General features: G+C 37.8%; 1 protein-coding gene across 16 annotated transcripts in view; it reads left to right on the top strand.

The window, feature by feature from the left end:
- The window catches only part of LOC103478404 (focal adhesion kinase 1), a 59377-nt gene that overhangs the window by 4593 nt on the left and 41842 nt on the right, over positions 1 to 12942 (top strand). For 3 of the 16 annotated variants that reach the window (XM_008432243.2, XM_008432238.2, XM_017309553.1), the window contains exon 2: positions 5354 to 5380. The exons of 1 other annotated variant lie outside the window; for it this stretch is intronic. Coding sequence is in view for 14 of the 15 variants with exons in the window: in XM_008432238.2 (XP_008430460.1) it covers positions 5354 to 5380 (27 nt within the window). In the remaining variant the exon portion in view is untranslated. Of the gene's footprint in view, positions 1 to 5353; positions 5381 to 7433; positions 9246 to 12942 lie in introns of those variants that run through there. 12 more of the 16 variants (XM_008432240.2, XM_008432241.2, XM_008432237.2 and 9 more) reach the window with 5 other exon arrangements.

Genomic DNA, 12942 nt, shown 5'->3' with positions numbered 1-12942 from the left:
AAAGAACTCGGACAAAAAAACATCAAAATGTTAAACCTCATCTGACTTGGATTTTAAACGAGAGCCTCCTTTGTGTCTCGTTGAGTGAATGGGTTTTGTTTCAAAGGAGAAGTGAGAAGAATCCATATGAGTAGATCTGGGCTGAATCAGAGCTTGTGCAGCCTGAAATGGAAATCATAGTTCCTGTTAACTGTGAGGTATATGGAACTGCTAAGGTTAAAAGTTTACCCTTATTCATCACCAATCTATTAAAATTTTCCTTTGTGGGAATGACAGTGAAAGGGGGCACAATTTGCCACGCATACAAATAGAGCTGAGACTCGTTTATTAGACTCGGCTCAGCAAAGGAACATTATGCACGGATGCTCAGAACCTAGAAAGTGCTTCTGCTTTTGAACATGACGGCAAAAATTAATCTCAATAAATTAGAAATGTTGAGGTTCTTTAGTGATTCTAAAAGAAAAACTCTATTAGGTTAATTACACAGTTGATATATTTCTAGTTTTTGTCAATTTTCATGACTTGCAGCTAATTAAACCCAAAAATCAATTATTCCAACAATTAAAATATTACATAAGAGCAATTTAAAATGATGTTTTAACAGAGATATATTATGTTATGACCTACAGGACCATAAGGATTGTTTAACAACAACCCTGCACAAGTCAATTAACGATTAATGGTCTTTGCTGAAGAAGCTGGCTTTTCAGAATACTGGATTCCTGCTTATATTAATGGGAAGTTTAGTGAAAGGAAAACATGTGGTAGAAAAAAAATATTTACACTATAATACCAGCAGCCTTGGAAGAAATGTGGAGCAAAAATGGGTGAGATTGCACCAGGAGATGGACTGCAGCTGACCCTAGATAGAAATTCACAGATCTCAGGAAAAAATAAACAAAGATACTCTCAAAAACAGAAATAATGTAATTTACAACATATTTTCTTATTTTATTCCATAAAATTGACAGAAGCCAGGTTAATGACAGAGCTGGTTCAGAATCTAATAAACTTGAATCGCTGATATTCTTTGGAAATTCAGCACTGCTTTAAGCAATTTCTAGTGTATTTTTTTCCCCATTCAAGAAAAAAGCAATGTAAAAACACCTAAACTAAAAAAAAATAAACCCGTTATTTTTAACATTAAAACACAAATAGAAACTCAACAATTTAATGGTAGCTCAGTATGCTTTGATGAGCAGGCTTCCTGGTTGAACTAGTGAAAGGTCATCGAGGCAAGCCTCTGCCCTTATTTGCATCCGATCTTCACTGTTTTGATTAAGTTATTCATTGTGGTCAACTGAGGTTGTCATGGCACAAGTATACATTTCTGAGTAAGGAATAATGTGATTCAGGGCAAATCTTTTAAATATGAGCGTGTTGCAAGTGTGATGCACCCTTGCTCTGTTTGCTTCTAAGCTCTTAAAGTTTATGCATGTCGATATGTTTTCAGCCTAAGATGAAAAATGCAGATGTGAAAGAGGACACTGATAATGTCAGTGACGCTTACAGTCTTTGCTGCTGTGTTAACTCTTTAACTGTTGCACCTCATTAAAGCTGTGGCTGTTTTCTGGAAGGGCTTTGATTTCTGCTCCAAAGTTGCGTTGCACGTGTGTATTAGCGTACGCCTCCGTGGCGAACTGAACATTGCAGAGAGCAGCTTCACAACACTGCTGTTGTTGTTTTGATGAGAATGCAGTTGTGCAATGCCCTCAGCGTTGAGTCAACTTGCGTAGCCGTTGTGGTTGGTAGCCAGAGGCAGTAGATGTTTTTTTTTTTTTGTTTTTTTTTTCCAAGTAGGAGATAGAAAGAAGCTAAGAGCAGAAAGGGGGTGTGATAGAGTAGGAGGAAAAGAATCATGCAGCTGAAATTGTTTTTTATTTTTTTGCCTCTTGTAGTAACGCATGTTTCAGTACCACTTTTAGGTTGTTTTTACAGCCAAAGATCTTCATGATTCAAAGTGAGTTTGTATCTTTAGATGGCAAGGTAATGTTTTTTAAAATACTAACTTAAAACTGCATAGGAAAACTCATAAGGAAAATGAACATGCATTTCAGCTTTAGAAATTAACTTTTTTTTTTTTTTTATCCAAACACCAAGAAACAATGTAAGCTGAACCTGCTTCCCGATTGCACTTCCCTTTCTTTCCTTTTTGTTGTTTGTACATGTTTGTGGCAATAAGTGGATTATGTGATTATAGGAAAATGTGACGTGATGAAATACATGCTGAGCATTCCTGAGATTGTTCAAGAATTGTGTCACTTGAAAGAAGCTTAAAAATAATTTTTTGACATTCTTGTAACACATTTCTTTGTTTATTCCACTCTTTATTACTCTTATGGCTTAATTCCCTCCAGCCAAAATACACTTTCAAGATGATAAAAAAAATAATAAATCACCACCTGGATTTAACTAAATACTGTACTTTCAGTTCTCACTGTCAGTATTGTAAAGGTAAGATCAATTAAAATCTTATCTCTGCATTAGAATTTAACTTCTAAAAACATAGATGTTGAGCTCTTTTCTCCTGTATTGAACACCTTACATATGATTAAAGTAGCTTCCAGAGACTCCAGTGAGTAATATCCTCAGTGGAGCAACTCTGTGAGCCAAATTTAAACCCAGAAATATTACCGGATTTAAGCGGTGATTCTGCACTGCTGTCTGAAATGGCACTTGGAGGGGTGAAAAAAGGAGCAATCTCCTCTTTTCACCCAGTGGACCGCCGTATGTGTTAACGCATAAATAGTAAGCGATGTTATCGTTGTTGTGGTGCCTCTTCTGAGCTTTAAAAGCAGAAGGCAAGCCAAGTAAGAGCTGCATTATTGCCACCAGCTGGAGCGATGTGTAGCCAGGAGTTATGTGCGCTCTGTGTCAGTAACTGGTTGTGACATCATTACGTCGATATTGCCATTTGACAGGACGCTTTATATTGCTATTATTTTCTTCATGAGGTGGCACAGCTCTACAGTGAGCTTCCTCTCTCTCCTGTCGGGGGAAGTCATTGGTCTGCATCAGAGAAACAACTTAGCAAATTACCAAAGCTGATAAAATTGAATTAAGATCCACCAACACAATAATAAGTAGGAAAAAGTAGTAGATCTTCCTGCTTTTTTTGATTAAATATGTTGCAAAACACACATAAAGAAGAAAATTCAGTTTCTGCCTAGAAGAATGCTTCTGTTTATCTCGTCTAGGCGCAGCACTGAAGGTTTCAGTACCTTTTTAAACGTACCGAGCCTCCAGCTTTTAAATTAGTGGATAGTTTTCCTTTCTAAATTACACATGAAAGGCCATTACAGCGAGACAGTGTCTCGATTCATCTGGCTCCGGTCTTAAAGCAGTAGCTGTAAGAAGAATGAGACAATGTAGTCAGGCATGGATTGACCTACATTGTGTACAGATCTTGATTTAACGATAATCTGTGGGATTGGTGGGAAACCAAACAGCCGGACATTAAGTTCACTTTAGATCTGAAATAAATTTTGTTACATATATATTTCTTTTCTTTAGCTAAGCAAAATGAAAGATGTGTTGTAACCCAAAGCTTAAGCTGGTCCAAAAAACTTTATTATAACCTATTTTGCTCTGGTATATTATGTCTTAAATGTGCCACTATGAAATCGAGAATTATAATCCTGTCTGATTACTTATTTGCAAATTAATTTCTAGCAAGAAGTACAACATTTTTTTATGTAACACGGGGGTTGAAAGCATCCTCCAACTACACATTACACTCCAGTTTTGGACTGTTTGGATTTTATCCCACAAGTATTAAAAGACAAAGCATTTGCATCCTTATTAGTGCCACGGTCCTGCTTAGTGGCTGTTGCTTAGTAACAGGAGTCAGCATAGACTCGCAGTGTAGGACATTTCATCAAGCTGCTCATTTTGGTGTCGTTTTTGAAAAAGAATATGGCAAAGCGTTCGTGAGGGCTCCGATTAAAGTCGTGGTTGGAAGGAGACTGAGGTCAGGAAGCAGATTACAGACTCGGTGTAAAGTTATGACAGCATGACGGAGCAGATAAATTCTGTCCAGTCATGACTCTCGCCTCGTTCCACCTGAGTGAGAGACCCCAGCACGTATGGTATCCTCTGCATCCTTTTCAGCTGCTGTGTAACCGAGTTGGTTTGCACTGACCGGCGTTTAAATAACTGGACCTGCAGCGTGTGATTAGATGCTTCCTGTCAATAAGTCGGGTTTATTGAGCAGTCAGGGTTTCAAGTCAGCAGAGTACTTTTGGATTTGCTCATTAGTTTTACTCGTTACCAGGATGTTTTGTGCAGACCAGAAAAGTCTGGAATTTCATTTCAATATTTTCCAGGTCTGGATAAATATGGAAAAATAACGTGACTTAAAGAAAGATGTGGATTTTTATAATAATTTTCAATCTCCTTTTCCCCCCTACTTCAAGGTCTAATAGTTGTGACACTCTTTCCTTGTTTTCCTCCTTTCTCTGTTCCTTGTCTCCTTCCTTCCTCTCTATTTGCCCCCCATAAAATTTCCTGTGCCTGTGCCTTTCTAGGATTTTTCTGTCTTTCCTTCCATCCTTATGTCCTTCCACCTTTTCTTTGTGGTCTACTTCTTAATTTCCATGTGTTCTTCCTGCGTTTCCGTCATTTCTTTTTCTACCTTTATTATGTCATTTTGTTTTATCCTTAATTCCCTTATGGTTTCATTTTGTTTCCTTGCTTCCTTGTGTCTTTCTTTCCACGTGTCCTTCCTGGTTGCCTTCATTGTGTTCTACCTTCCTCCTTTCCTTGTGTCCTCCCTCCCATACTTTCTTCTTCTTCTTTCCTATATTTTTCCCCTTACTTCTTTCTTTATTTTCTTGTCCTTCCTTCCTTTCATCCCATGGCTTTCCTTACTTTCGGCATTCCTTCCTTCCAGTTTCTATGTCTTTTCCAGGTTCTATATTTAAAACCTGTCCATTGTAGAAATATCTGCTATTGTAAACTTCATGTTTACTTAGTATTTTTTTCCCAGAGTCCTAAGGTTTAGTCTGGGAAAATCCCTAATTGATTTTTCCCATTAGAAAATAAAAGAAAGTAAGTTTACCTTACTTTCTTTTATTTTTTTCTTTCTTAATTTGATGTTCAGCCACTGTAAACCCACGCAGGTTTTTTTGTGATCAGTGTAAGATGCCGTTTTTATTTTAAGGAATCAGAGAACAGTACGTCCACTGCACACTGTGAATGAATTATGTGCTACGTAGTGTGGTGACTCATTTATGCCACAGCTCCGTTGATTTACATCCTGTCACTGTAAATTATTCACCATGTAAAACTCTTGCATGTTTTACTATCAAGGCTAACAAAGTAAAATGTTTCTTTCATGTCTCCTCTTTTCCAGAGATTTCCAGAATATCTTATTATGCTGGTGAGTACAATTTTCTCTTATGTGCTGCATATTTGCTGTATATTGTTTTTCTATTTTAATTTATTTTTTTCTGCCAGATTATAAATGGAATCAAAATGGATTAGTTCTAGCTGCAGATCACAGCCTGGTGCGATGTTAAATTACATTTCTCTCACACGCTACCCTTAGGGGGTTGCAGCATGTGAGTTAAACTCTGTTTATGGTATAAACATTTCTTCATTTTCTTGAATATTGTATTCTTTTTGAAGTTTGTCAGGAATTTAATTCAAGTTTAAAAAAAAAGACATTATTGGTTTAATAAAATTTTGCTGTTTTAATCTGTCTGAGTCTGAATGAGGTTTGGCTATACTGTTTTATGGAGCAGATCGAGGTTGAGCTGAAATAATTTTTAAGGTATAGATAAGCCGTGTAACGTTACCCTCAGCTCCATTCTCTCTCCTTGGTTGTTGCTAGGTAACCGATGGTCCTGCAGCACATCTTCGATCGGGATGTTGAGAGCCAGGAAGATTTTATTCCCAAAAAAGTACCAAGGCATATTTTAGACTTCCTAGACTTATCTTTAGCAGATCTCTTTGGAAGAACCATGGCTACAGCCAGATTGTTTTCTGACTTATGAAATGACAGCACCAGAAACTTGTAGCCTCGACTAGGGCTGCTTGAAGTCTATAACGGTTACTATAGAGTCTCTAAAACTATTTTTTTTTGTTTTCTTTCAGTAAACTATCAGAACAATATTTTGATTAATTAAACCTCCAAAAAGCGATTTAATTTGTAATTCAGGTTTTTTTTTTTACTGAAAGCTTTCACATTTATTGGAGTTGAGTAAAATGTTAATGGGTTTGACTTTAAGGAATAAAATATGTGTAAACATGCCACATGCAGCATGATAAAAATAAATAAAATTAAACTCTTCTTTAGATATTTTATCTGTTGATACTTAAACATAGATGGGGCTCAGTTCAGTGATTACAACTTCAAAGGAAACTAAATATGTTTTGATTACAACCTTGAGTGTAGACATGCTTAATGTGAATTAAATTGTGACAGATGGAAGATTACTTTGTCCCAACTCTTGGCTTTAGCAGAATCCGTTTGACTGCTTTAATACCAATACAGATTTTTACATCAAAATCAAAAATTAAACTAAAGGATTTTTTTTTTTAGATGAAATATTTCTTTATCATTTTTTTGTGTCTCATTTGACATCCATTTTGAACCTTTTAATTGAATGAAAATTAAATTTAAATTACAATTTTCCAAGGAAATGAATTTTGTGGCGTAAGGGATTTGGAATCGAGTCAACTTAAAAACAAATACTAATATGTTTTTTTTAAACTCATTACATAAAACATTGCAGTTATAAAACTGTCATAGTTTTATTTTCAATAAAGTAACAAATTCTTATTTTTTAAAAGGCTTTTTTTATTACTGTAATCTATTGTAGAGTAACGATAGATTATAGTACACGACTCAACGTCCTCCAGTTGATGACAGTTAATGTTTTGCTTTCTAAATCTCTGCTGTCACATGTTGACTGTCGTCTTGTGCTTTGTCCCATTTGAGCGATTGGATGTGGGAGGATCCTCTGCTAGAGAAGGGCTCATATGATGCAGGAGCAGGTGATGCATGTCCGGAGAGGAGGAGAGACAGATGAGAGGGAGGGATGACTTAGAGAAACAAACACAAGTGTTGAAAGAGCTCAGAGTATTTTAAAAGCTAAGGACGGATCATTTTAATCCCTTAAATATTTTTTGAAAAACCCTCTGGCTTCCAGAGTATTTCTTTTGCTGTCATACAGTTATTAATGACCAAAAATGGTAATTTTTTTGGTATGCATTTTTTAAAAAGTGGATGTTAAAGCTTGTAAGAGTGTGTACTCTTATGAGTGGTTGTGTGTTGCTGAAGAGTGGAGTCCTCTTCTTCACTCTTCTTCCTCCGCATCGGGTCTCTGTTACACTTTCTATCTCTTCCTTCCTCCTCCTCCTTCTTTTCTGTCCTTCTCCGCCCTACACAACCACACACACGCCCCTCCTTCTCTGCTTCTGCTTGTTAGTGATCATAGCAGCACAGAAAAAAACCTCTTGGCTCACTCACTTTCTGCTGACATTCAAACATAACCCCACCAGATTTCACATTTATATTTCTCTCGCAAACTCTGAGCTACTTCATTACTAGCATAGGCACACACCCTTCTGCACCCTTTTCGCCGGCTCTCTCTCACACACGCACAAACACCTTCTTGCATTTAGTGGCTCATTTAGAGAGCTGGAGGATTTTGCTGGATAACGCAGTGTTTGTATTTGTCCGCGGCAAGTGTAAGAGATCTGGAACGATGCTGTGATCTTGCTTCTCCTGCGACGCTACAGAAGAAAGGCTTCTAAAACCTCACTGAACAACACACGGCTGACTGACTTTGAAAGGGATTTGCTGCATCAAACCTTCTTCTGCAATATCTTTCTTTTTTTTTCCTGCCTTTGTTGCCTGACTCTCCTCCAGTCCGGGTTTAAAACCCTGCTTTTTTTTATTTTAATTTTTAAGCTTTTCACCTCTAAGACTCTGTCACATCATGTCCCTCTTCTCTTCAGAATCGTATACCTGCTTTGACCCGGCTACTTCCTGCAGACATTATGAGCAATCTTTAGAGGATGTGAGGCTCAGCTTCTCCCTGGGGTTTCTCCGCTTTCTGTCTCCATCCCACTCACTTCATTAGCTCATCTTTTCCTCTTTCTCTTTAACAATCTGTTTTGGTGTCATCCACTGCCTCTTCTCTCTTATGTCTCTTTCCTTGTCTTGCATTGGCTTTTCCCTCCTGCATTGCCCACTTTCATCTTCCTCTCTCTCACTCTGTTCCAATTCTCTGCTCCCCTCTCTGCCCTACATTTTTGTCTCTACAGCCCACTGATGCCCATTTCTCTCATCTGATTTTTGGCTGATTTGTTTTGCTATCTCTTTTGGACAGTATTGTGGATTTACCAATCAAAAATGACTGCCTTTTTGGAGGATTGTCCTTCAGTGCCACTTTGTAAGCTGGAAATTTGAGATAAAGCACAAAGCTCCGTTCTTCTGAAACATTTTTTAACTTTTACATCGGGATTAATACACCTGATAATTTGGTTGTCTTTGATGACCTGAATTTTACATTATTTGAGGATTCATTGCACAAGAAGATGATCCGATTGCAAGAGACTAATCTTATCAAGTGGAGTTGCAAAGTTTGAATATGTGATCGGAGCACCTCCTCTTTAAAGAAGCGTCTTTCAGCAATCATTTGCATCCTCTAGGACTCGGACTCCCTGAGGTGACAGAACTAAAAATGTGCGTTCTGACAGAGGATGATTACATATCGTTTTGTGCAGTGAGAAAGGAATTTTTGCTGGGTCAAAGGTCATGACATAAATCTGATGGATTGATTTGCAAGAAACTTGACCACAAATTACTTCGTCAGACAAAATGTCTCTGCAAGCTGGAAAGGATGACATGATGGTGTGGGTGTCCTTTACCCATCTCAACTCTTTACAGTAAACCTTTTCTTACCATGGATATATCTGTTACCAGTGATAGTCAGGTTTCCAGTCCAGAAGAACTTGGATCCATTTTTGGAAATATCCAGAAACACCTCTCCAGTTGTTCTGCCTTTGTACATCCACGTTTTCCAACCATGATTTTTTGATTCGCTTGCTAGAAGCCGGAATAGAAACTCCTCCTAGTTGTTGGCTCTATGCTGGTTCTTGGGCCCAGCAGTACAACGTGGACTCTGTGGCCCGACCTGGAGCTTGTTGCCCCTCAGATAAAATGGAGAACAGTGGCTGTATCCCTCTCTGCTGGAGCAAAGGGGCCTGCATCTACGCGCAGCATCCGCTACCAAGTATGTGTTGTGTCACTATTAAGATCTCACTGATATATGGCAGCACAGGCTGTAATGAGTCGCAATATTAAAACTTCTCAATGTAACCTGTAGATATTTTCCCCTAAAGTAACTATCTACAAGCCAAGTTTTTTGTGACTTTTGCTGGATAAATTGGCATCGAAGAAGCTTCTCCTCTTTTAAATTGTTTGATATTATAATGCTTACCTTGTAAAAACATAGAATAGACAGTGACAGGGTGATGAGCAAGACAGGAAGTACTTTGAAAACATATTGGCTTACATGCTGATAAAGCTGAAGTTGGCATCATCATGAGATATAGTTGAAAATCTAAAATATGTTGATTAATCAAACCTAAACAGTTTAGTTCTAAATTGAACATGGATTGTTTAAAGGACTTTTTGTTATCTATCAAAACACACAAAAAGCCAGTTTTGAATTTATTTTGTAGAATAACCTGAACTCAATTGTCCTACTCTTATTAATTCTTAAAACACAGATTTGATCTAATACTGTTTTGTATTCTTACATCCATATTAGAGAACCATCAGATGCAATTTATTCTTCAGACTTGATAAATTAAATTATAGCTGCTAAATAATAGGGACATGGGACAGTGCAGTACTGTTGTTTAATATTACAAACACAGTATCTGTTGCGTTTAACCTAAATTGCAATAAATTAAATCCTGACGATCCAACCGCCGACAATGATTGTGAAAATCCTGATATTCACAAGCAGAGTTTCAGTGCATTGCAGCTGAAATAGAATAATATTCTCCAAATGTTCCCTCCAATTAAACCTCTGCAGTAGCAGCATTTGACTCACTAATATTGCAATGACATTTGTGATGCAATATATTATGCAGCTTTAATATGAATCTTATAAAAACAAAAATGGGGCATTCAATTTGCCCAGGAAGTTAAAGCTCATTTCCTTATAATTCACCTGGAGCGCAGCATGTACTACTTACAAGAGGGAAGTCCACTGGGATTTGCTAATTGATGAGGTGCCAACTACTAGTAAGCAATAAACATTTTTTTTTTTCTCTAGGAGTTCACACAAATAAGTTATGCAGTTCTGTTGTGTGGGGCAAATAAGTGGTGTAAATGTAAAACTTTTACCACTTATTTAAGGGTTTGGCAGCCATATTGATCTCTGATTTTTCAAACAGAGTGAACCGCTATATACCATATAAGCATCTCTTAACTTTTCTTTTACGTCTTTTCTTTCTTTTTTTTTCTTCTTTTTTTTTAAGAAAATATGTGCATCGTGTCTGTACTGCAGCCCTGCAAACATATTCTTACCTGCGGTCTACTGGTTTATTCAAGGCTTGCTGCTCCATGATGAAGAAAATCTGACTGTATAAACGGTACTGTGAATTTCATCATTAGTGTTTGGTGAAGTTGCAACAGTTTCACAGTGTGCTAGAAAGCCCAGAAACCCAGTCCTCAGTGGCTGCGGCTGTCAGCGTTTATGATGAATGAGCTCTAGATGCAGAACTGATGAGAAGCTTTGAAGCACCTCCCAAAGGTGGATGGAAGCACTGCATGACCGGCTTTCAAATAGGAGAGTAAATGTTGTTTAGATTCTCCCAGCATCCCTTCACATGAGGATTATTTGTCAGGTTACTTTACTTATTTAGGCACTGTTATTTTTTTTTTTTATCAAAAGCCAGTGGGATTCTGTAATTTATGCCTCAACCACAAAAGTAAGTGATTGCAAACTTTCACGCTGAGTCTTGCAAAGTTTTTTTATCAGCCTGCATTTAAAGAACTATAAGTAGTTTGGCTTATAAACATATTCTTCCTGGTGCTCTGATGTACATTATGTGCATCCATCAGAAAGGAGATTGGCTAGTAGTGTGAGAGGGGGAAGAAGTGAATTGTTTGAGGATAGGTGAAAGATGAGAGGGAGGAAGAAAGAGAAGTGGTGCAATAGGACAAGAGGATCAGACGGAGCTGATAAAGGCTGGATTTAAAAGATGCTGCGAGGGCAATGAGACCCAAGTTTCAGAAAGGACACTCGCAGAGGAGTATTGAGGCAGTGGGGAAAATGCAGGAATTTTATTGGACTAAAAGAAAATGAGTGAAATGCAAAGGAAGCTGACAGAGAAGCGTCACAGAAGTGGGCTTTTACCAGTAACCCAGTTCGCCGTTACCCAGTTCGCCGTCCAGAACATAAACTCTCCTGCTGCTGCTTGCACGGGGCAGGCAGGGTTCATCCTCATGCTACTGTGATCCCACAGGCTGGAGCCCCTGTGAGGGAGGCGCTGATGGCTCTGCCAGCAGCCTGCATGGCCTATTTGACTCGATTTCTGTCCTTGTGGGCGTGTGTGTGGATTTGGTTTGACAAGATATTGGTTCAAAGCTAAATGTAGTTGAACATGTCATTCATTGTTTAAAAATGAATGCAGCACTAATGCAGTAATCTGATGTAATAACTAAACTATATTTTCCTTTTCAAAAAGGAAAGAGTGGATTTTTTCCAAGATTTTTAAGATTGTAGCTTTGGCATAGAGAAATTCTGAATTGGCAGGTCAAACCTTATTGGTCAAGGCCAGCCAATTAAATCCTAATACTAGCTCATCTCTAGCTTTGTTGTTATTGTCATGATTTTGTACATTTTCTTTCCATTAAATTGAGCAGCAAACATAAAGGGAACCAGAATGTGAAATCATAGACATAACTCAATCCACAATAACTTTTTCTGTTGGTGCTACACAAAATGCTTACAATATCATAGTAGATTTCCTATTTGTAGCATAAACCGGGTAGCATAAACACCTGCTTGGAAATGCAGGCATTTCTACAGGTTTAATAGGATTTAGTGAGGCTGAATGTAGAAATAATGTGGTTACATGTAAATGTTTTTTTTCTTAATGTGTTACGTATATGCCTTCAGCAGATTATGACTGTTGGTACTTTGCTCTGTAGCATATTGGTATGATAGTGCCACAAAGTTGCTGCAGATTTACCAGCTACACTCAAGAGTCGAATCTCTCGCTCCATTGCGTCCCAGAGGGGCTCTATTAGACTGATGAATGTGGAGTTCAGGGAGCGGATTGTCATGTCTAGAAAACCAGCCTGAGATGATCTGAGTACAGCTGCCACTCACTGAATATTTAACATCTTTTGGACCGAGCTCTGGAGTCCCGAGGTGGCTGTGTGTGAAAATCCCAGTCCAATAGAGCAGCAGGTTCTGAAATACTCCGACCACCTTGTCTGATATCAATGTGATCAGGGTGTTTAGGATACCTCAAATAGTCTGGAAATGTAAAGTTTCTTCACAAAAAATCCGAGTCCATTCTTCTTGTAGCTTGTATTGTTATCAGCAACCGTCAAGCAGAAGGATTTTGTACGTACAGCAGATTAACATCTTAAATGACTAATAAATCGTCTCAGGGCATTTTGATATACTTTTAATTGGATGATCCTGCTAACACCATAAGAGGTCTTTTTAAAAAAATCTGGTCTGTGCCAATTGGTTGCATTAAACGGTCACCTGCTAAAATTGCCATTCTTTATTCTTGATCTATTTTTTCTAAAATGCTTTACGTTTTCTTTTGTTTCAGACAATTGTTGAACTTTTAAGTCTGAATTCTGGAGATCATATTAGAAAACAGATTCATAGGATAAAAGAAAAAAAAAACAAGAGGATAGCAGCGGGTCAAGCTGAGTTAAAGCAACAGACGCAC

This window comes from Poecilia reticulata, linkage group LG16 (assembly GCF_000633615.1).
Source record: "Poecilia reticulata strain Guanapo linkage group LG16, Guppy_female_1.0+MT, whole genome shotgun sequence".
NCBI classification, from domain to species: Eukaryota; Metazoa; Chordata; class Actinopteri; order Cyprinodontiformes; family Poeciliidae; genus Poecilia; species Poecilia reticulata.
Note: the sequence above shows the minus strand (reverse complement) of the source record. Positions and strands in the feature narration are given on the sequence as shown.